General features: G+C 38.4%; 1 protein-coding gene across 5 annotated transcripts in view; it reads left to right on the top strand.

Annotated features, from left to right (window-relative positions):
- Positions 1–23,897, top strand: part of MYBPC1 (myosin binding protein C1) — a 70,986-nt gene that overhangs the window by 25,580 nt on the left and 21,509 nt on the right. For 4 of the 5 annotated variants that reach the window (XM_069003030.1, XM_069003029.1, XM_069003031.1 and 1 more), the window contains exons 4-20: positions 2,803–2,838; positions 3,500–3,535; positions 5,813–5,917; positions 6,947–7,095; positions 7,455–7,572; positions 8,410–8,461; positions 10,014–10,070; positions 13,606–13,772; positions 14,887–15,019; positions 16,611–16,735; positions 17,813–17,918; positions 18,219–18,385; positions 18,995–19,157; positions 19,910–20,016; positions 21,258–21,391; positions 22,515–22,671; positions 23,633–23,737. In XM_069003030.1, coding sequence (XP_068859131.1) covers positions 2,803–2,838; positions 3,500–3,535; positions 5,813–5,917; positions 6,947–7,095; positions 7,455–7,572; positions 8,410–8,461; positions 10,014–10,070; positions 13,606–13,772; positions 14,887–15,019; positions 16,611–16,735; positions 17,813–17,918; positions 18,219–18,385; positions 18,995–19,157; positions 19,910–20,016; positions 21,258–21,391; positions 22,515–22,671; positions 23,633–23,737 — 1,917 coding nt within the window. The remainder of the gene's footprint in view (positions 1–2,802; positions 2,839–3,499; positions 3,536–5,812; positions 5,918–6,946; positions 7,096–7,454; positions 7,573–8,409; positions 8,462–10,013; positions 10,071–13,605; positions 13,773–14,886; positions 15,020–16,610; positions 16,736–17,812; positions 17,919–18,218; positions 18,386–18,994; positions 19,158–19,909; positions 20,017–21,257; positions 21,392–22,514; positions 22,672–23,632; positions 23,738–23,897) is intronic. The other variant, XM_069003032.1, reaches the window with a different exon arrangement.

Here is a 23,897-nt window from a genome sequence, read left to right as displayed (position 1 = left end):
AATAACAGCTTCCATTTTGTGTGGTTTGTTTCAGATCAGGGGAAAGTAGGTCTAAAGTTCTTGATACCAGCAGTTCATATATAAATAAGTAATTACTTTTATTTTTGGACAGATTTTTCTACATTTGCTGTGCTGCTAGTCAGGAATTTTAATATTAAGGTTACACCAAGTGTGAGTATAACAATATTTTAGGTTAGCTTCTTCTGAGAGATGGAGAGTTCTTTCATCCAACAAGACTCTATTCCTGATGAAGCTCAGTCTGCTCCACAGTTAATGGTATCATTTAGAAACAAGGAAAAGAAACATAAATGCAGTATATGTTAATGAGAATGTGCCAGAGACAAAGAATAAAGATTTATATGGAGTACTGCATCTTATCAACCTACTGTCAAATGAATCAGTTGATTTCTCCACACCAAACTCTTGTCATGCTGCAAAACATATTCCATTAAAAGTTTATTTGCAGAAGATAAGGATAGTGAATAAATTATCATACTTCTACTGACAGATCTGATATTTTTGCTATTTTTGTTATCTTTAAATAGACTTTATTGCTAGCATAAACAATCATTCATCACAGAAAGTGAATTGGCTATAGCTGTTGAACGAATAGTCAATCAAGTTTGTCCTAGGAGCCTGAGATATAAGGAATGATGGATTGATAATGACCCATTTAGCAAAACAATCCTTCCAGCATGTACTGTTTTCATACTCTTTCCATTTCTAACACGTTCAATTGGGCTTTCGTCTTGATACTTCTGAAATGTGTTTTTGTTTCCTTGGTTTGTCTTTGATGTTAACATTTTGTTTGAAAAGTGATAGATTACCCTGGAGAAACCCCAGCAATCCCTCTGCAAAACTAATAACATCTTTTTGGGTTTTTTTAGTTTTTCAAATGATTGAATGAAAGTGGAATCTGAGTGATCCTTTCATAACTCGATTATTACACATCATCATCATCATGTAGGATGCAGCACATCAAATGTTTTAGGCTGTTCTTAATTATTTTTTTCCAGCCAGATGGCTCCTCTAGCCATCATCAATCCCAATGGTGACATCATTGACAAAAAGAGCTGCAAGTACACTTGATGCTTTTAGGAAATATGGAGAAAGATTTGCAGTGGAAGCACACAGCCTTGCATCCATTTAGTTGCTAATACAGTATGTTCAAACACCTGACTTAATGGATGACTTAATCATTACTGTGCTTTTGCTGAAAATCAACATTTCCAACACCTCCTTATGGCATTGGATGATGCAGGTCATGAGAACTCTTCCACTATGCTTTTTTTTTTCTCTCTCTCTGTGATAAGAAAAGATACTTGCAAGATAACACATTAATCCTTCGTGTGTAGGCATACCTTTTACAAGTGTCATCCTCCTCCCAAGAGATCTTTAAAATGAAGTTTGATGAATCATGAAAAAGGAATGAGTAAAATGTTATGGCTAAGTAGATCTATTCTATTAACAGACTTTTAATTTGCCTTCAGTAGTTAAACAAACCCAAAAATTCAATATTGCCAGTGTTTATGAAAATGCAACTATATTTCATACTGATTTTGTCATAGTTATTACATTTTTCCTTGAAAAATATAGATACATTTTAACTTTCAGGTCAAAGTCAAAGGATAACTTCAGATTTAAAATGTGGTTATGGAAACACAAATATAAGACAGAAAAAAATCCAAACCTAAAGAAAAGTATCTTTAAAGATGTGGGTTAATATTTTTCAAAAGATGTTCTTATTCAATTCTGTTCTTCGTTCTGAGATGTTCTACAGATTATTTTCTGATACAGTATAAAACCATGTTATCTTCACATTCCTTATATATTAAATCCTAAATCGATCTAATTTATTCTTGCCTCTCAAAGGATACCTTGGTTATTTTCTTTCTTTTTCACCAGTAGGCTTTAAGACACTATTTTATTATCAAAGCTGGTATCTGAGGTTTCAACATTTGAAATTCAAAAAGATGTAGGTGACTCTTGTAGAGATGGTCTTTACCTTATTCTGGTTTTCTAATAATCATGATTACAGTATTTCATTTTAATGCCAGTTTCATGGTTTTTTTCAGGCTTTTGATTGATAGAAATATATGCCTCAATGTATTCTATGTTATTAAACATTTTAAAATAACTGGGTAACAATTGCTTATAGTTTTTTAATACCTGGTGACAGTCAACTTTTAGTGTGATCAAAAGGAAAATCCAGCATGATGATAATAGTTCTTTTTTAAAATTATTCTCCTGTTGATACGAGAAAAAAAGAGTTGTCTATTCCTTGCATTTTAAATTAATATTATAGTATAGAAATTTAAAAGTGTAAGTCCAGGAGACTAGTTTTAACTTTTTCATACCTTGATTTAATAATGCTGAATGCATATGTGGTGCACATTTTAATTGCAGACGTGGTCATCAGAGAAATGACATCTTCCTCAGGTTAGATCTGTGATTGACCTTCATTTCATTGTGGCTTTCTTATTGTAATCACTTTGGATTACATCTCTAACAAACAGAATCACTCCGCACCTCTCATATAAACTCATGATTTAATAATAGATCACAGTCCACATCTCATTTTTTTTTACTTGCTTGAAGCATTAAGGTTTACCATTTCAGCTACTGAATGATGCAAAGCTTTCCTCATCAGTTTGAATCTTCCATTGTGAATGCTCCTGAATATTGCAATTTATTTCCCTTTCTTTTGCAGGTTTTACATTTTCATGTGGTTGTTTTAAAGCAGATGATCGTCTGTGCTTTCAGTTTCTTCATGTGCTTTTTCATTTGTATTTCTTTTCACAGATGAAGATGACACCTCAGTTAGTACTCCACCAGCAGGTTAGGACTGTGAGAGTGCTTTGAGTGTGTATGTATGTATGTATTTTTCTCTTGACTATTATTGAAGAAAGAGTCCAAACCAGTGGATTGAACTCAAAACATGCCACTTAGAAAAAATTTTAAAGTGCCCTATATTATATTGATCTCTGTTCAGAAGTACAAGACCCTTAGAGCAGTTAAGTCCCTTTCCAATCCTCTCTTGAGGTCTTTAGTAGATCTTCTCCCAGTGGAAGATAAAATATTGGTTAGTAGACCCAAAAGCAACTCCAGATAAGTAAGTATCAGAAGTTTAAATTTAATATAAGTTTAAATAATCAAAATGCTGTCCCTCAGGTAAATACTGAACAACATAAATTCGTCTGTTAATGGAACTACACAAATCATGGAAAAAACATCAGCCTCATATAACCTTTTAAAGAACATCTTGAATGGAATTAAACTAATTTAGATTTTCTAGAGAAAAGTGGGGAAGATTTCTGTTTTTTTTTTCTTAGCTGTTCACTTTTTTCTGGTAGTCAACTAGTTCCTCATGGATATGGTCCTAAATATTTAGTCTAATCTTCTTGTATGAAGAATCAATGCTCTTAAAATCCCAGTGATCTGAGGTCAGTTAAGCTGTGATCTCTGAGCTGGTGTCATCTAAATTGCTCTTCCCTTTCAGATGGGATGTCTAAGCCAGCGGAAAGAAAAGATTCAGGTGAGACCTCCTGAAAAACATGATGAACACTCCCAAAATTCATAATAAAAATACTGTTTAGACTTTCTTTTTAAAAGATAATACTTTATTTTCATTGTCTAGACAGTAGCAAACTCCAGCTGTTGAAATGCGTCAAAGTACCAGGGCAAAGAGGTTTCTAGCAGCTAAAGCAGGAGTGAGAGAAGGCTCTGCTGCACAGAACAGGACATGTCTAGCAGTATTTGACACATACATACATACCTATCTATCTATATCTGTTTCTGTATAGATAGATACATAGCTGTTCCATTCCTCCTTCAGCCCACAGGAATTCCGTTCCTACATTCAGCCTCACCCGAATCCCACACGCAGGTCCCAGAAGACTGTAGGAGAATGGCTTCTTCTCACACCTCAAAGGACGGTGGGGAAAACTTAGCAAAATCCTCATAACCTCTTTCTTCCTACCCTGGCAGGTAATGCACATTGCACCCCCTCTTGTGGTTTCAGGATTTGCAGCCTCTGGAACAGAATGAGCAGCTGGTACTTCAACCATGGTTCTAGACCTGGCATAGCCGCCTATGCCAGCCCGCATCAAACCCACCTTCCCTTCTGTTTGCTTAATAAATAGGAAAGTGTTAATATCTAAAGGTGATGATAATATTTAGGTGTTCTTTTATGTGGTACCAAATTAATGACTCTGTGTAAGCTTTTTCCATTTATTAATATCCTTTTTCCATTTCACCCTGTGGCATGTTAGGTTTATTACTGCACGTGACCAGATCCTGTACTATCATCACTTCATCGTCTTCCCACCAATAACTTTCACTTGTTCTCATGTTGTTTCCATACATTGCCATGTTATAGTGATATAATCTAAACATTTAGATTATAGAGAGTATATATAGATATGTATCTATATATATTTGTTCATTTCTGTCTGTGTAAATCACTTCATATGTGTGTATATATATGTGTATATACGTGTGTGTATATACATGAATGTCTTTACCTGTGAGAAAAACTGTACAAGCAGACATACACATAAGAGGTGTTAGGCACACCATCCACAACTGACTGAAGGACAAAGATTTTATAGCAAAGCTATCTAGCATTTCAATACCTTTTTAAAATTCCTAATAGACTTTAGGATAATAAACCCAATTTGATTGCATTTTCCCATGGCTACCATGAGCTGTGTTGCATTTGTGGGTGGTGGAAATTTTCCTGAGTTCAAACGATTCCCACAGCAGTAATTGCTACATATCAGAAAGACTATTCTGACCTCTAATCAGTTTCCCCTCTGTACTGGCAAGAACTCCTCAAAAAATGGAGATGTGGCATTTGGACTGCAGGTTGGGATATGAGTCCTTTGCCTCTTTGCAGAAAGTGAGCAGAAAACAGAGAGGCATCCCAATCCACTGCCTTGCTCTCCTTGCACTTTCTGCTAGGAATCAGTTTTGACCATGGTTTTACCTGAGATGTCATGGCATAGCACAAAGCCAGGACTGTGCAGATAAAGAGGAAGACCAGAAACACACAGCTGTACAGTGCTCTGCCCTGGGGAGACCACTCATTTGCTGCTTCTCTCAGTACAGTTCCTTTTCAGTTCCAAAGTCCCAGTTTCCAGAAGAGAAGCTGCTGTGTCTGAGCATATGTCACAATCATTTCCATTTGACAAACTACTTTTCCCATAGAATGTCACCTGAATCACATGAAATGCACATGGCAGGACATGGTATTGCCCGATTCCCAAATTCTCTGCTTCTGTCATGACAGAAAAGAACAAAGTTCAGAAGTGAGCTTCATTCCTGCCCTGCTTTGCAGACATAGAGGAAGAATCAGCTTATACAATGGACTTAGTTTGGGTTGAGGGAGATCCACTGAAACTATGCATCAAATGTGGGGATTTTTGTGCTTCTAGCTGTTTGTGTTTTCAGAACCTCCATCTCCTCTGAAAAACAAAGAGCTGACCTTTGTGCATCGCCTCTGTAAAGCCTCATGGTTGAATGCTGGTGCCATTCAAGTTGCTCAGTGCCCATCCTGGCTGATCAGGTTCCCCCTCTTCCTCCCTGAGAGTTTAATTTTCTGTCACCACAGAGGTAGCGTTCTTGCAGGAACTGTACACAATGTGACAGCCAAGCAATGGATGTCAGTGTGAACAAAAGCTTACATATCTTTCAGGACATCTGAAGAGAAAGGTGCTAGGGCTAGAGAGTTTAGGAAGTTCAGGTAAGTGCACTTTGGCGGGAGTAAAACACCCTCAGCTGATTGATATTTCCCCCTCTCTCTGCATCTCAGTATGGTCTCTTGGAGAAGGAGCTCCAGAAGAGTCAGAAAAACGCGATGACACCCAAAGATCCACTTTGTTCATCGAGAAACCTCAGAGTGGGACAGTGAGTGTTGGTAAGTGCTTAGGAACAGAATCAAAAGCCACTGCCAGAGACACAGAGGCTGAGGCAGAGCTGGGAATGGTACCTGCAGTTCCTGTGTCACTCAGGTTCTGCCCTCAGCTGCAAGTACTGCCTCTGGTTTCAGCTGGATGTGAACTCCGCTCTGAAGGCAAAAGGACTGTATGGAGAGAAGCAAAACCCAGGGACAAGCTCAAAGTCTAATAACTTACTGAGCATAACAGTAAGGGGTATAGTTTCTGGAGAAGAAAGCTGGTTATCGTGACACTGTTGGCTGTACTGTTATTGATCTATCAGGAAGACCTTATGCAGGGTATCAGCAAGGATAAGAAGTTCAGTACAGGCTACTTAGTAGGTCTATTATCTCCTTGGATACACAAAGATGTGGTCAGATGTAGGGATTTTTTTATTCTTGCCCCTTATTTTTCTCAGTTTCTGAGTAGAAAAGAGGATTGGGGGAAAATTTATTTGGGAAAAAAATACAAGTAGTTGTATTTTCCTCTAGATGAATGTTAGGATGGAAATTCAGCAGGGGCTGTTCAGCGGTCTTCTGAAAAATGAGAACTTTTACTATTCCCAATTCACTGTTGAGAGATGATTCTTTCCTCTCACTTCTCAGCTTAAAGAATTAATGACAGAAGTGCATGAAGAGCTCTGGGCTTTCTTTTCCAGACTGCAGTTTATCCCTGGCTGGCAGACCCAGCACCTATGCTACTTTTGAGCAAGTGAAGTCAAATATTAGGAACAATTCACCCACGAGAACATGGACTTTTGCCCCAGATTTATCCTATTTCTCAGTACCTCAAGCTCCACACTGACACGGACAGAAAGCTTACAGACCCCAAATCATTAACCTCTGTATCACTGCAGTACTTTCATAGTTTGTGTGACTCCATCTGACTCTTAATGTTGTGATAGAACATGTGGAAACTGAATGGAGCAGAAGTGAAAGAAGCTCGTGGAGATATAACTGACCAACCACACGTTCCTCAACAGCTGCATTATTCTTTTCTCTTCTTGAAAGGTGGGAATATTACATTTATAGCCAAAGTAGAAGCCAAAGACCTTCTCCGGAAGCCAAATGTGAAGTGGTTTAAAGGAAAATGGATGGACCTGGCCAGTAAAGCAGGGAAGCACCTGCAGCTGAAGGAGTCCTTCGAGCGTCACACTAAGGTGTGTCTTTACTTTCCCTTCTTATGGGGGCAAAGCTCCAAAGGGAGATTAAAGACCAGTTTAAAAGAACAGGTGGAAGCTCAAGAGCAGTGGAGCCTAAGCCTGGCTTCCCCACACAGATTTCAGTGGTGATCTCTGACCCTCTGCAGAAGCAGACTTTTCTGCTCTCCCAGCACAGGACAAAGAATGGTGGGAAAATCAAAATTTTCCAATGCCATTTCTGGGTTCCAGTTTCTTTTCAGAGCCCATTATTTGAGTTATTCCTTCTTTCTGGTGCATGTCTGAAAGACTCATGTTTTAACTCCTGCTTTGTGAAAATGCATCCTTCACATGAATGAAAAACTATGCTTGATTTTTAGATTCACACATTTGAGATGCAGATCATCAAAGCTAAGGAAAACTATGCAGGGAACTATCGCTGTGAAGTATCTTATAAGGACAAATTTGATAGCTGCTCTTTTGACCTTGAAGTCACTGGTAAGGTTCCACTTGTGTCTGTAAAGATTTATAAGGATTTCTTTCTCTTTTTTCTTTCTTTTTTCTTTTTTAAAATTTGAAATGACACTTCATTTTGCTCAGACCCTTTAAATGAAGCAATGCTTAAAGTGAACATCTTTAGCACAGAGCTCAGAATACTTTCTTGTGTCTGTAATTTGTTGTCTAAATGAACACTGGGGTAGATACCATGTAAGACATTTATCCAAACATTAGAAAAGCCAGCAGGTAAAACTAATACTGAATTCAAATCAGGCTCTGGCACACGAGACTCGGGGCTGTGTGTGTGTGCTCAGAGGTCAGCAGCGTGGGGGCCAGCCTGGCTCCATCCACTCACCGGCTGTGGATCAGAACCATTTAATGTGATTCAGACTGTCCCAAAGGGGTAACTCACACAAGGAGGATCCCATCTTGGCCCGAGATTCAGTGTTAGTCCGTAGCTGTAGAGGAGACTGTCTCTGTCTCTTCCCTCTGATGCTGAGCGTACTGAGAGAGCACAAGGTGCCAGCAGGGAAGAAAGCGTAGGAAGTGAGAAGACAAAAAGGCCAGAGCCTGTGAATAAGGCAGGAAGGGGAATGGAGAGAAACATCAGAGCAACAGATCTCCTATGCAGAACTGCAGAAAGGATTTTAGAGAAATGGTACACTTAGCACTGAGTGTAATCTTTGCAGTTATCAGAACTTAATGCCAAAGGGAAACCACAAATGCTGGTCACTTAGCAGGAAACTTAAAAAGTTCATATTCAAAATTACACTGCTTACATAAATTATGTGAGCTTCAAATTATGTTTTTAATTCCTGTATTACTGTTATTTCATAGAATCTTCCCAAGCTGCTCCATCCATTGACATCAGATCTGCTTTCAAAAGAAGGTAACTTCAGTGGTCCTATCAAGCTGCTCAGTAATGGATACTGGTAGCATGCACAGAACTTGTGTCAGACAATTGTATCAAGTACTTTATAAAATTGTTTTTGTACATATAGATGAAAGAAGTGGAATTTCAGGTAATTGGTGGTGGGTAGAATTAAATAGTTACAGCACATAGTACATACAATATTAAATACCCCTACTGTGAAATTACAAGTGTCATTAATTAAAGGGAAGATTGAATATTTAAGGCAATTAAATATATGTTTCTTTAGAGGTTTTTAAAGATGTACTTTCATTCACTAAAAGAGTCTACTGCATGTTTCCTGAAAGCTGTCAGCCACAATACGAAAGTTCTGGGTCCCAATCCTGCACTGATTAAAAGCAGAGAGAAAATTCACATTGACTTCAAGAGGACAGGATATGACTTTGTAATCTTACAGTAAATAGTAAATACCATCAGTAAGGAAAAACAATAAAGGGTATATTACAGAGAATGTAAGAAAAAGCATTGTGTCTTAAGGTTTGTAACCTTTCTGATAAAGCAGCAGTTCTAACCAGTATAAGTGTCAGGTTTTTATGATGAAATATAAAAAATATATAGAATGAAAATATTTTACAAACACATAATGAATGCAGTTTGTTAATCTAGAAGTAAAACTGGGATTCAGAGATAACTGCTTTTATTTAGAGGGCTTTAATTTAAAGAGACAATCAAAAGATATTACCTTCAAGGTGCATTTCCTTCTTTAGCACATTCTAAAAAATGCAGTAACTACTCTGCCCAAGCAGATGAAGATATCTCAGTATTTTCTGGTTTTCTTAGTAATATCTTGATGTAAAGTCTCGATTAAACATTGGCATCATTTCAGTTAAGATGTGCACTATTTTGCCCTTTTAACAAATATTTAGGGCATTTCTTTTGTCTGTAGGTGCTCTATGATAAGGTAATTCTGCTAAAGATTACATTCTAGAAAGAAATGCACCTTCATAGGACTGTGATTTTATCTGTAGAAATGGACAATGTACTGTTTTATTTTTCTTTATAACTGTTTTCTCCCTTCATTTAGAGAAAAGTTAAATCTTTAAGGCTAAGTACTTTTCAATCAGTATTTGACAGAGCTATGCATTGTTAAAAGCACCACCCAGCAATGCAAATCTTTGTTTTGTATTCATATAGCAAGAGATCAGCACAAGCCCTTTGTTTTTACACATGTCCATTACGGAAATGAGAAACAAAGCTGCTTGTGATGAGTAGCTCACAATTGTTTGTGTTACTGAAATCTAACACAAACCTCGGCAAATTGATGTATGCAGTTACAAAAATTTGCCATCAGAGTATAAGAAGAAGCAATACAAACCTTTGTGTTATTTTTCACAAGTGCCTACAGAAACAAAATCCATGTGAAAAAGCATACAAGTTTGTGTTGATTTTATACAATTCTTTGTGTGTCTGGACTGTGTTGAGTATATGAGAAGTGTAGAATGTTTGCAATGTGTGTTGTCTGAGTCTTCCTGTATTAAACAAAGATTTGATCTTTTTCTGTCAATAACAGCGGTGAAGGACAAGATGATGCAGGAGAACTTGACTTTAGTGGTCTCCTGAAACGTAGGTGAGAACCAAGTGATGCAATGAGCAGGTGTGGATTGCAAACCATTAGGTTCACACACAGAAACAGTCAGGTGTAGCATTAATAACTTCTTAAGAATTTTATGACCTTTCAATTTTCTTAATGTTTCTAACTTATTGTTCTTATAGTATAATATACAAATGTTCAGTTAATTTTACCTCTAAGTGTGCAGAAAAGAAACCTCAGATTTGAGTGCTCTGGTAAAAAAAATGAGCCCCAGCCTAAAGAGGCCAATAACATTTAGTTCACTTGCTATTTTATTTCTTTTGTGTTTGCATGGAAGGCAGAGGGGGGAAATTTCCTACACAGGGATGAGCAGCTCAGAAAATTGAGTCTGGTGCAAAAGTAAAAAACCATCCTGATATGAAAAAATCATATTTTGTGTTTTCAAGTCCTAGATATTGGTATAATTCTTTGTAGCTTTTTTTTTTTAATATGTGCACACAAATGCTCAATCATGTTTTATTTGACTCAAGTGTTTTGATGGAAAAAACCTCGGGTGCATGTTTCTCTGGTTTGCCTTGAAAATCTGGTGTTATGATAGTTATGCCTCTAGTTCTTTCAGATCTTAAACCTAATTTAGTCTTTTACCAGATTAAGACAAGATGGTTAATTCACCATCTTTTAAAATCAAGCAGAGAAATTCTTTATGCCATGGAAATCAATGGCAACTGATCACAGAGAACTGGAAAAGGAACTACATCCTTTATCTCATCTACCACTTACTCTGAAAGAGGAAAATCTGCAATATTAATTACATGAAAAGGTCACAATGGGCTCATTGGCTGTGAGGGAGAGAATAGCATTTAAGCAACTAAAGCACACAGGAAAAACTGAAGCTAAAAGTAGACAAAAAATTACCTGAACCAATTCCAGTCCACCAGGTCTTTGGTTTTTCAATCTTCTCATCCCTAATTAGGATCTTCAGTTTGTCTTTTCATCCTACTAATACAACTTGCTGTGCTAGTTCTCATGACCACCTGCATGGTGTTTCAGTAGCCACATGACAGTTGCATGTAAGAGGTCTTGGTGTTTTTGTGGAAAGATAAATGTGGTTCAAGAGACATTATCACATCACATTACTAACAATTAACTCTTAAGATTTGTAAGATAAATACTGTATAGTCATATAAACATAGTATACCTATTGTGTGCTTAATGGATAAAGCAAATATTTCATTTTTAGATACCATTATTTGACTTTGGTCAAATTGGTTCACCTTTCTTCAGGCCTTGAAATGCAACTTCATATTTCTGAGCTTAATTGAATAAAATTGTTAATTAAGCCACAGTGTGGATATTAATATCCATGTCAGTGGATATTAACATCCATTATTTAGAAGACAAATCCATGGTTTCATTTCAATTTTTACAACAGGCAATGTTGGAGGTGCATTCTTTCTCCTTTTTTTTTTTTATGGTTGTATGACCAAGGAAAGACCTAGAACTTTTCACTTTTGGTTCATACTACTTGAAACATGTTTTTTTTTTTTTTTTAAAAAAAAAACAACCCTAAATGCATAGAATCAATAGACTATCTATTTTCCAATTTTCTGCTGGTTGGCAGGCAGACATATAGTCTTGTCTCAGTAAGCCACTCCATGACTGCATTTGCTTTGTCAATGCAATGGATCAGTAGCAGCACAAAGTTCCAAGAGGCATAAGAGCTAGAAACCACTCAAATATTTAAGTCTTTGTTTATTAAAAAAAAAAAAAAAAAGTACATCTTGCAACAAAACACACATTTTTAGGGAAGAGATCTGAAAATGATTTTGTGGTGAGGTCAGTCTGCTTAGGAAATACCATGCTCTGTTTGACCCCTGGCCTCAGCTCAAACAACTGAGGTGTGAGAACGAAGTTGGCTTGCTCTAAGCATCAAAATTCGTACTCCAGTTATACAAGAGAAAAGTGAGCCTGAAATTAATTCTTTCAATCTGGTTGAAAATCAGGATCCTCATTCTCAACCCCTGCCTGATTTAAAGGGGAGCTTTATTTTGATTGCCATAGAGTGCTCATCTCCTTGACATTGGGCAGACGCTGCCTGGTGAGCAGCCAGTCCTGGGGGAGGACAGTGCTGCCCCAGGGGGAATCTCACCTTTTACCAGTGTTTGCAAGCTGATCTCAACCTGCCCCCATGCAGAAGGAATCTCAATGAAATGGCAGCATTCGCTGTACAATCACCCTTGGGAAAGCGTCAGCACGGAGAAAAGGAACAAAATATAAAATGACATACCTGAGATTGTCTAACTTACATTGCTGTCTCAGAATTATTGTATTTGAAAGACTACTCAGGGGGAACCTCTCTTGCTTTTTAAAGTAACAGACATATTATGAAAATTAATAAACCTCATGGACTTAACAGCACAGCAGTTTCCATGGCTTCTTATCCAACCATGCAGAGATTCTCAGGGATCTTTAGTGCTATTTCTGCAGATGTCAAAGAAAATCCTCTGTTGGACTCCATAAAGCTCAGCTCTAACTGTGTCTAGGTGAAAAGCCTGGTATTTTTTATTTGTCAAAAGTTTATTTTCTCACTCTGTTCTCAAAAAGTACTGATTTTGATAGACAAGGTAGATCAAATTGGAATGTTCCTGGTCTGATCCTAATGATACTACAGGAGGAAAAATCTAGATTTGTTCTTCAGTTCCAGTATTGTCCTAGAAGTTCACTTTTTTGTGCTGAATTGCCAGTCTGAAAAATTATCATTTTGTTTAGGATGCTTCCATTTTTCTATCATTTAATGGCTGCCATTGTGAAAATAATTATACTTCTCTTTATTGGTTGTCTTATCCTGGAATTGCAGATAGTAAATACGATATTGAAACTTCTGTGTGAAGGTGATTCCTCACACAGGCCTCTGAAAACATTTCCTGCTCTTAAGACTGAGACACACATGGAAGCAAACAGATCCATCCTTCAAGTCCAAGCTGGTGTGGAAATCTTCAGTTCCTATTGATATGATAACTTTAAGTAATGCTGAGAAGCACCGGTGTAACTATAAACAGACACAGATTCCCCTGTATTTCAATGTCCTGTTGTCAGTCAACCCCAGTAGCACTTACAGGGACTCAGGATTTGAAAACACTTTTTAATTTTGAAATGTACAGATTAGACTCAGTGGTGCCATCATAAATTGTAATTGATTCCACTCAAGTTATAGCAGATAAAATTTATTTAAGTGGGTTTAGCCTGTATGCTATTAAATTTTCAAACTGCCTTTTTTTTTTTTTTTGGAAGCAATTAAGCAAAATAAAAAATCTCATAACTGATTGTATCAGAAAAGGCCAAATTAAAACTTACATCCAAATGCTGCCTTGAAGATGTGTAAAGTAAGGTGTGAATGTCATTCTGAGCTATTCCAACCATACTGGGTGAAATAAAAAAAAAGTATGATGGCAGCCTTCAAATTTTGGTTAAAACAATGCTAGCCTTACCATAGATTCAGCTTCACCTGTTTTTTATGGTGTGATAAAGCCTCGCTAACTCTTGTCCCATAACTGTATTTTGCTAACATAAGGGAGATTAAACAACAAGAGGAAGAGCCTGAGGTGGATGTGTGGGAACTCCTGAAGAATGCAAATCCCAGCGAGTACGAGAAGATTGCTTTCCAGTACGGCATCACTGACCTGAGAGGGATGTTAAAGCGGCTGAAGCGGATGCGCAGGGAAGTGAAGAAGAGTGCAGGTATGGCTGTGGCAGAATATTCCTGTGCTCATCCATCACAAGCAACCATTCACCTTAAAAACCCAAATAGACTTCACTTCCACGCAAGGGAACTTTCACACTCCAACTCAAGCCTCATTCCTACAAGGAGTTAATCAGAAGGCAGCTTGGATCCATGGTGGAAGTGTAAACACCTTATCCAACTTAGTGCTTACCTAAAGCATCCCTCCCTCTCAGACAAACATTGGTTCCATCTGGAACAATGTCCCCCAGGTGCGTGGAAAGGTGTTACCTGATCAAACAATGCTTGTGTTATCAATATCTTCTGCACTAAATAGAGGTCACTCCAAACACCTGAAGTGTTTGCTCTTCATGATTTCGTTTTGCACTTAATCTCCATTGCTCAGAAATCCCAGCTGTACTACAGACCCTCCATCCTGCACTGGGTGAGGACATTCAGGCTTGTCTTTCCCCATCTACCCTACCGAATAGTATGAGAGGTGTAATTACATACAGAAATATAAATATGTGTTTCTTTGTAGAAATATATAGATATGTGTGTGTGTATATAAAATAATGTATATGCCACGGAATATGTTTGCACACACATATAAATACAATACAGTGTCCATTATACTATTGTGGCATCTGCTTGTTCCTGGACAGCATTTCAGAACTGGATGCAATATATACATTTGCTGTGTCACTGGTTTCCTGGAGGCATCCCTTTTATGTAGGTGAAGTCCTCCACACATTCAGCTGTAATCCAGCTGCCTGATATACCCTCTCTCCTTGCCCATTACCTCATAACATATATTATGTTACTCGACATTAATTTTTATTTGTGTATTTCATTTGATGCACCTACTCAGTCCTATTTCAAATACAGTCACACTGCAAAGTCTTGAAGACATACCAGCTTGAACTTGCCTGGGATAACCAGACCTGCACAGCTTTGTGCTTATTCTAATGTTTCTAGATGATTCCATGCAGACTAGTGTGAGAATATCTTGTGATGCATAACTTTGTGTGCACGTATTCTGACAGCTTTGATGAGATTGATGCAATGTCATTTCAGCATTCATATTCTTGTTTTCTGATCCCATGTTAAAATAACACTTGTCTTCCACAACAGCTTTTGCCAAAGGCCTCGATCCCGCATACCAGGTGGACAAAGGAGGTAAAGTAAGATTCATGGTGGAGCTAGCAGATCCAACAGTGGAACTCAAGTGGTATAAAAATGGCCAAGAGATACGACCAAGTGCAAAGTAAGTGATCTTAGCATATGTATGCAATAAAATGGGTACACATGCATTCCCTTGACAAGTGTGTTGCACAGATCTCTCTCTTTGCTCAGGTTGCACCAATTTCTGAATTTCATTAGATGTGGAAGGCATGTAAATGATGCTACATTGCTCAGGACCCAGAAAAGTCCACTGTAGGCTAAATGTAATCTTTGTCTCAAGATAAAAGTATTAGAGATCCTCAAAAAAAATGTGGCATGATTTCCTACTCAGTAGTTTTTAAAATATCAGGAAGCACTGCGAGTAAATAGATCACTTGTCCTTGGTCCTGTGTCTGGAGGTAGACACAGTCTACAGTAATTATGTGCTAAGAGCAGAGATGTTGACATCACACACTTACCCACCTGGCTCATAAACCATCCAAGAAAAGGGGTGTGGGGTTTGTCTCATCTTCCTCTACTCATTAACTTTGACACACTGAAGTCAACAACCTGCACCATCAGTCACGGGCGACAGATCCAGCGTACACAAGCTTCTTCATCTGTACCACCTGCATATTGGTTTCTTCTCTAGCTCTTCCAGAAAGTGGTCTTTTAGGTGCAGACATTTTGAGTACTTGTAGAGCAATGCCTGGAAGTTGAGCCCAGTCCTTTTGTGGGCACACCCAGCTCTTTCAACCCGGTGCAGAAAACACCATTCCACAGTCAGACACAGCTGGGAAGGATGTACATAAAAATGTAATGCTGCTCAAATGTTTCTCAGCAGTACAAAATCCTAGCCTTTTTTCCTCTGACCCAGTGAAAAAAAATAGTAATTAACAAAAGCCCTCTTACAGAAACGAGGCAGATTTCCTTCATTCTGTTGCTGTAGAAATCAATGACGGATTTTGGTTAATATTCATGATTGACCAAAAAAAGGATAATAGAGTACCTTTTCTTTAGCCTCTATATCTGGCATGAGCACCTCAGAGCTGTTTTTCAAGCAGCTCTATGGATTCCTCTCCAGCAGGAGGGGCTGGATAAGGTGCTCCAGTGCATTTCTACCAGGCTGCTGAAGCAGCTGTCAGATGCTAACGAGCTTTGGTCATTACAAACCTGGAGCAGATCTAAACTGGTGACATAAAGGTGAAAGGCTCCATATCCCATTACCAAAACCCCATATCCCATTACTGATATCTTGTGCCATCTGGCCTACCAATAATATTAACTTCTTAACTTTGGCTATTATTATACTTCACAAAAATTTTGGAATGAGTGATGGTGTCCTCTTACTGCTTATTTTCAGCTTTCCTCATCTAGAGTTTCAGACTCCATTTTATTTGCCATCGTTCCACTCCAGCTTCTTTTTTTTTTCTTTTTTTATATTTCTTTTTTTCATATCACCCAACCCTGGCATCTTGGAACAAGCCAGAAGCAGCTTATTGTCACTCTACACCACAGCTCTTTTTGCTAGAAGTCTGACAGCTCTGTTGAAACTTGGAAATTGCTTCCAAGGACAATTTTTCCAGTACTGTGTAAACCCCAGAATTTTTGCCTCTAAAAATCCCTAAAGCATTTTCTACATAAAACAAAAGGGGTCCAGAAGTTTTGCTAATGTGTCTTTGCTGTTCAAACAGATACATTTTTGAGCACAAAGGTAACCAGCGAATTTTATTCATCAATAACTGTACGATGACAGACGATGCTCGCTATTACGTAACAGCTGGTGATGAGAAATGCTCCACAGAACTTTTTGTGAGAGGTAACTATGTCAGCCTGATGCTGTTTCAGCTGTGCTATATTTATGTGGCTTCTTTGGCTGCAACAGAAATTAACAGGGAGGACCTGGTTCGGTATGTTTTTGAATTTGTATTTGAATTTGTATTTGTATTGTTAGGATCACTTGGTATTTCTGTGATCCCTGGCTATTTTTTTCCCTCATCCTGTACTTAGCAGCTTAGTGAAAACCCTGAAATGAGCTTATAGTTGATTCCATACTGTGCATTGGGATCTCCTGGGGCTGTGGTCCCTTCATAATTTTAAGCCCTTTTGTAGGCTTTTGTGTTGTAGCACTGGCTTTCCCTAACACCACACTTGATACCTGAGGACTCTGATACTGTCCAAGTGCCCTCAGATCAGGCTTTCTAGAAGTCAGTTTTCATTCCATTTGCATTGACTTGAGGGAAGATTCTATCCAAAGTTATGAATGGGTGGCCATATCTTCGCTCTGTTTGCTCCCATGGTGTTGATTACCCCCACATGCACAACAAACCAAACAGAAAAGCAAAGCTTATAGTGAGAGAAAAAAATCTTCAAACATTTGAAAGATACTTTTAGAATAGCGGAGCCCATTGCCCCTGAAAACAGCACAGAGTAACTGTTGTACAGTCTTTTGCTATTAAATAAACTTGAGTTATGACATCAGGAATGGATTAAACAAATAGGTCACCACAATATGCCATCAGGTCATCTTATAATATGGGTATATATCTCGTAATGGGCTGTAGGACCTGATGAAAACACAGTTTTATAAGAGGGATTTGTGGGAAGCAAAAGGGGAATGTCAGCTTCTCATGTCAAGCTGCCTGGACAAAACTGTCAATAAAATGGGATGCAAAGCATGTATTAATATGAAGAAATGTTCTTTTTCTTTTATTGAGCAAATTTCCTACTAGCATACTAATGAGAAACCACTTTTCTGATTTAAGGCAGAGAAGGCTGCACTGATACTCATATTAGAATTTTAAAGTAATCTTGCCTTCTTCAGCATGATTTAGAAAATCTCTTCCACTTAGTTTTCCCTCTGAGATTGGAAATCTGTAACATTTTCTTCCCAAAGATCCTCCAATTTTGGTGACCAAAGGCCTAGAGGATACCAGCACCTATGTTGGTGAACGAGTGGAACTGAGCTGTGAAGTGTCTGAGGATGATGCAAACGTGAAATGGTAAGCCACACTTTGAACAGCTTCCTTGAGAATAAAGCCAAGAAGCTTTTAATCACGGGCAAAAACATGGGCAGCTTTTCCTACACCAGTAAACCTGAAAATTGTTAAGAAAATCTCAACAAAACTCTATGCAAAAATGTAGCAACAGCAGAAATACCCTTATACGTTCATGGATGAGTTTGTTTCATCTTTCTAGTGCCTTATAGTCTTGTAAAGTCTTCTCTGGGAGTTTCAGTCTATGGAGGTCTCATTTTCACAGGACTTCCTTTGGAAAAATAAAAATTCTTTGTTTCCCATTAGGTTTAGAAATGGTGTAGAACTTTCCAACGATCCTAAATCTCGGTATCGAATTAAGGTTGAGGGTAAAAAACACACTTTGGTCATAGAGGAAGCTGCCAAAAATGACACTGCAACTTACTCAGTAATGACAACTGGAGGGCAATCAGAAGCCAAGCTTTCAGTTGACTGTGAGTATCATCCACCTTGGTCTCGAATATCACAGAGTGCTGGCATACAGAAATAAACAATTTTCTTGCCTTTCCCTGGGGGTTTAAAAGGAGTCTTAACTTCCATACCAGTTTTTTAGCTGCAAATCTCCAGAACAGTGGCTTCCCTTTAGACACTGTTTCCAGTAGCAGGCCATGAACTAGTTCTGCTTGAATACCTCCTGTCACTCCATTAAGATGGAAAACAGAGCAATCCATGCAAAGATACAATAGGTCAACAAAGTGAATTTTCAAGGGAAGTATCTGCTTTTCTTCAGTCCTTCCAGGTTTTCACAGGAAAGTTAAATCTAGGCACAAGCACATGACTGTGTAGCCCCCTCACCTTTGTTTGTGCAGTATCTCTTTAAAATGCTTGTGTTTTCAAACAAAATGTATCTGATCCATCCTCTGAAGTTATCTTGCGTTCTGCATAAATGTACACTTTTATTTGTAATACTCATTCTGCTCTTGACTATTTTGTACAAATTGGCACCCTGAGCAATTCATGCTCTTTCATTATCAAGTTGGAAATTATTCCCCATGGTTACTGAGCTCCATCACCTTTCTTTAATCTGCTTCTGTTTCCCTAAGTGAGACCACTGAAGATATCACTTGCACTAGAAGACCAGACTGTGAGGCTTGGACAGGAAATCCACTTGAAGTGTGAGATATCTGAGAATGTGGAAGGGAAATGGTACAAAAATGGGCAGCTGATTGAAGCTAGTGACCGTGTAAAGCTTTATCACAAAGGAAGGTAAGCCTGTTGTGTATTGACTTGGCTTTGGATGGAATGACGCTGTGGAGATGTGCCGATATTTGGCTTACTTCACTAAAAATTATCTGCTAATCAAGCCTAACCTCTGTCCCTCAAGACATATTTATTTTTTGCCATTTTAAAAGCCATGTCTCCTTGCTCCCTTTAATCTTGTGTATTTTGGCTGTGGAGGACAATAATCAAATCCTTGATTCACCTAACTGCTAGCTATTGATTTTTCTTGACATTGCTGTTGCTCTTAGTATGGGACATTAGACAGTAAAATAAAATCATTGTTAGACACTTTTAAAAGTATACAGCTTTTAAATGCCTTTTTTTCTCATAGCTCCTGTTTGTATCAACTCACAAAGGTGGTCCAGCAAAAGTCAGAATATTCCCACAATGGGATCACCTACAGATTTTTTTCTTGAACAACTGAATTGCTGTTGAATGGCAGCAGCATAGAATCCCTGTGTCAAAGAGATTACACTCCTGCATTTTCCTTGTCCTGTGTTCAAACAAACAATATTAGAATTGGTTACGTTATTTGGTGGTTGTCTCAATGATATTTTGTACAAAGCACACAGTATTTAATTGTCTAAAATATCACTAAGCAACAAGCAAAGGAATTTTAGTCAGTAATTTTACGCACTTGCACAGATCTCCTAAAATTTTCACAGATTTTTCCTTATAGCTTCAAGCAGTCTTCAAAAATATAATTTACATCGATTTCTTTTTCAATTCTTTTACAGAATCCACAGATTTATTATACCAGTTTCTGCTGTTGATGATGAGGGTGAATACATGTTTGTGCCGGATGCCTACAACATTAATATTCCATGCAAAGTACATATTGTGGGTAGGTACACTGCACAGTGACCTGTATATAACATCTTCCTGGGACCCTTGGAAATTAAAAGCAGTGTGAAATACCCCTGATTACAACCACTTTGTATCCTCTGAGCAGGCATGCACCAGAGAGAGCAGACCTGCAGCTTTGGCAAAGTGCAGTAAAGCTGGTGGGAGAGTCCTTTGCCTGTGCTCAGGACCTGCTCCTAGTTTATGTGCTGGGGGGAGCTCCTGGGGGAGGTTTCTTGAGGCTGAGCTCCTAAACCATTATTAAGAGTTTGTGTAAAACACCTGCTGCTATCTACTTCTAGGATACACACTGCTATCTTTGAAGAACTGGCTTGCTGAGATTGCAAAGTGTGATTTAGTTTGGTAAAAGAGTAGTAGAGTAAATACATATTTACCTATTCACCAAAAACATTAAACGCTCTCTAGAGGGAAAATTGTTCTGCCCAGCTTTGATTCATTCAGCAAAGCAGAAGGCTTGTTAATGATCCCAGTAATTCAAACAAAAATAAAACAGGGCATTGACTCTTCCCACAGCAATACCTCACCAGCTTCTAACTGCAACCAGTAACTTGGAAGTCGAAAGGGGAGCAATATAAATGACCAAAGTTTTAGAAAACACGATCTTTAATTGAAGCTGAAAGAAGTGGGATATCTGTGTTAGAAAAAGTATTGGTGAGATTTCAGGAGAATGAAAAGGGAAGTGGTACTAGAGGGGAATGACCATTGTTATATTTCTAATATGTTAAAAAAAAGTTGCAAGAGGATATTAATCAGTTGTTCTCCCTGCACACGGAGTATAATAAAAGTGATAATTTCTTTTTCAGAAAAGGATTTGGGTTAATAAATTTTTAAACTGTAAGAAGAGTGAAGGCCTAAGCTTGGTAAAAGGTGCTGTAAGAAAGCCTGCAAATGAAATTTTCAAGAGCCACTTAGAGGAAATCTCTCTCAGAAGTTACCTGAATATACATAATTCTGCCTCAGGAAAACAGTTGTGGGTTTTTTTAATGTGGTCTTATTATTCCAAAATGTCTATGGTGCCATGATTTCTTTTTCATCAGACAACTCTTTTCTTAAATAAATTTTTCTTCACAAGTTTTCATTGAAACAAAATTCATTTGCTTAAAAATACCAAGAAAATAAAACAAAGGGCATGTTTCTGTGCGTTGCAGACCTGTGCCAGGTCACTGAACTGTCAGAGCAGCAGCTACATGGCAAACTCGGACAATCTCTCTCCTTTTTCAGATCCTCCTAAACTTCACCTGGATGGTCTTGGCGAAAATAACACTGTGACAGTAGTGGCAGGAAACAAACTACGACTTGAGATCCCCATCACTGGTGAACCACCCCCAAAAGTCTTTTGGAGTAGAGGGGACAAGGTACATTGTCATTGTACATGTATCTTTAGCTTAACAAGGAGCCTTTTTCTTCAAAAAAGAATGTTAGCCTTTTGAAGACATTGATTTTAATGGCATAAAATAAGTGGGAGATGTCCTCTATCTAAAAATGCTTCTTGCTCAAACAAGAAGGGCAAACCGGACAAATAGTATTTAGTATCTTTTGGATCTTTTTAAGAAAAGGCTGAAATTAATAAGGAAAAAGATATGGGTTTGCTATTAAAAAATGGTAGAGGACAAGGATATATGGGATGCAGAAGAAAACCTGTGAAAATTTACCAAATGGCTACTACTTCTATACATTCAATGCCCAGAATGGCTGCCAGGTTTGGGCAGGAAGCCATGATATGGTTTGGTTTTGGAAAATGAATGATAAATTCTAATGGAGTTCAAGTCTCAAATGAAACAATAGGTTGGGCAACTGGGCTCTTGCATCTGGTGTCTTAATGCAAAACTTTTGCTTAGAGCAATCCCTGGCTGTGTAAATACCAAAAAACTCACTTTCCACATTTAAATTTTCATTGAGCAATGTGGAAGCTGGGACATGTTGCTACTACTGCATTCATCAGACCTGTCTGGTCAAATCTGTGACCACTATTTTTCAAATATTAATTGTAGTGTCACCACTGTGGTCCTATCCAAGCAGGGAATTATTCTAGGAGAGCTCCCACTCCAAAATATGTGACAGCACTTGAAATCAGTGAGGAAAAAGTACTGACCATTACAATCACTCTGACCTTTAAAGTGAATGACTCAGATTTTGATCTGACTTTTGGAAGAATACCCTATTCTTTTTGCATCAAATTGATGATATGTGGTGTTGACAAAAGTGTGTCCCTGCTCACAGGAGAAGCCTAGTGCCTCATCCTGTCTGATGCAATGGCTCAACTGAGTACTAAACAGTTACTGTATTTTACTTATTTTAGTTATTCTGCCATTTTTGTCATTAGGTGACTAAAGTTCTGAGTTTTAGTGTGGGTTTTCTTACCTTGCTTTAATGTTTTTGTTGACGTGACCTGTACTATTTTGAATTTCGATCTTTTGAGTATTTTGATTCTCAAATCTAGAAAATACGACTTTTCCCTCTGCTTACTGTGCTTCCTAGATGGTCACAGACAGTGGAAGAATACGGGCAGAAACATACCCAGACAGCAGCTGCCTGGTCATTGATGCAGCTGAGAGGGAAGATTCGGGTCCTTTCAGAATAACTTTAAAGAATGAGGCTGGAGAGGACACAGCTCTAATCAACATTAAAGTGGTTGGTAAGTCATGTGAAACAGTGCCTATGAGCCACATCTTTTATCACCGTTGCAGATTCTCAGGAAACTTCCATTTCCTGATTTGTTCCCATTGTGAGGTGTGGAATTGAGATGCAAGGCTACTAAGGCTCGGTGTTACTCAAGGAGTAGGAGCTTGGCATGGGATTTAAGTAGGAGTTAATCATCACTGCTGCCAGGGGCCAAACTTCTCTGGTTGCCTCAGGCTGCCCCTCTCACTCCTGCTGATGCCTGAAGAGGCCTCCTAGAAACAGAGGCTAGACAGGAGTAAGGGAATAAAGGTAGGTATTTGTTTGAAAGGCCTTCAAAGGTACCCCCTGGGGAGCCAGAGGCTACTGCCAAGATGGACACCAAGATGGACGTCAGGTCACGAGTTCTTCTCACTTTTATAGGCTTGGTTCATTTGCATATCAGGGTTAATTCTCCAATTAAAGCTTCAGTTAATGATGTAATTTCCCCAAGCTTGCCCCCTCTTTAGAAGCTTTTGGTTTATACTTTCTGGGCCTGGGACAGTCTGGGTGTTCTTGGAGAGCAGGCCCGGAGAGGCTTTGTTATGTCTACCTAGCACGAGAGAGCAGAAATTAACAGGCTACAAGAAACTACAGAGTTACACACTAGGCACTACAGGGTTTGAAAAATATAAAAGGTAAAACCTAAGGCATCACTGGTTCTCCCCTCTCCCTGTGGCTGTGGGCTCTGCCTTAGCACATGCCCTCGAGTGCCTCTCAAGTGTCTTGACCACGCAGAAGGCCTTGGCATCCATCCACTTCTAACCACCAGCCAGGATCCACTAACTTTCTTTTCTCTCTCTCTCTCCTCATTAGGAATTCCTGTTTAACCTCAAAAATTATTCAGATTTGTTTCTTATTTGACATTTTTAATTTCAACCTATGCAAAAAGAAGAAAGATTTTTTTTTTTTAATAATATTTATTTTGTTGACAACAGATGTCCCTGATCCTCCTCAGGCACCAAATGTGACTGAGGTAGGTGAAGACTGGTGTATTATGACCTGGGAACCTCCAGCAAATGATGGTGGATCACCCATTTTAGGTACTCTTTTTTCTTTTTTTTTTTTTGGTGGTGATTCTCTAATATAGACAAAAGAAGCAAACCCTAAAGAGTGGATGCAACAGGATCAGAGTTTAGCTCAGGCTCTGGAGATTTGCACTGCAACTAGCATCCAGTTGCTAGAATGTTCTACCTACTCTTT

Source organism: Aphelocoma coerulescens, chromosome 1A (assembly GCF_041296385.1).
Source record: "Aphelocoma coerulescens isolate FSJ_1873_10779 chromosome 1A, UR_Acoe_1.0, whole genome shotgun sequence".
Classification (NCBI taxonomy): Eukaryota; Metazoa; Chordata; class Aves; order Passeriformes; family Corvidae; genus Aphelocoma; species Aphelocoma coerulescens.
Note: the sequence above shows the minus strand (reverse complement) of the source record. Positions and strands in the feature narration are given on the sequence as shown.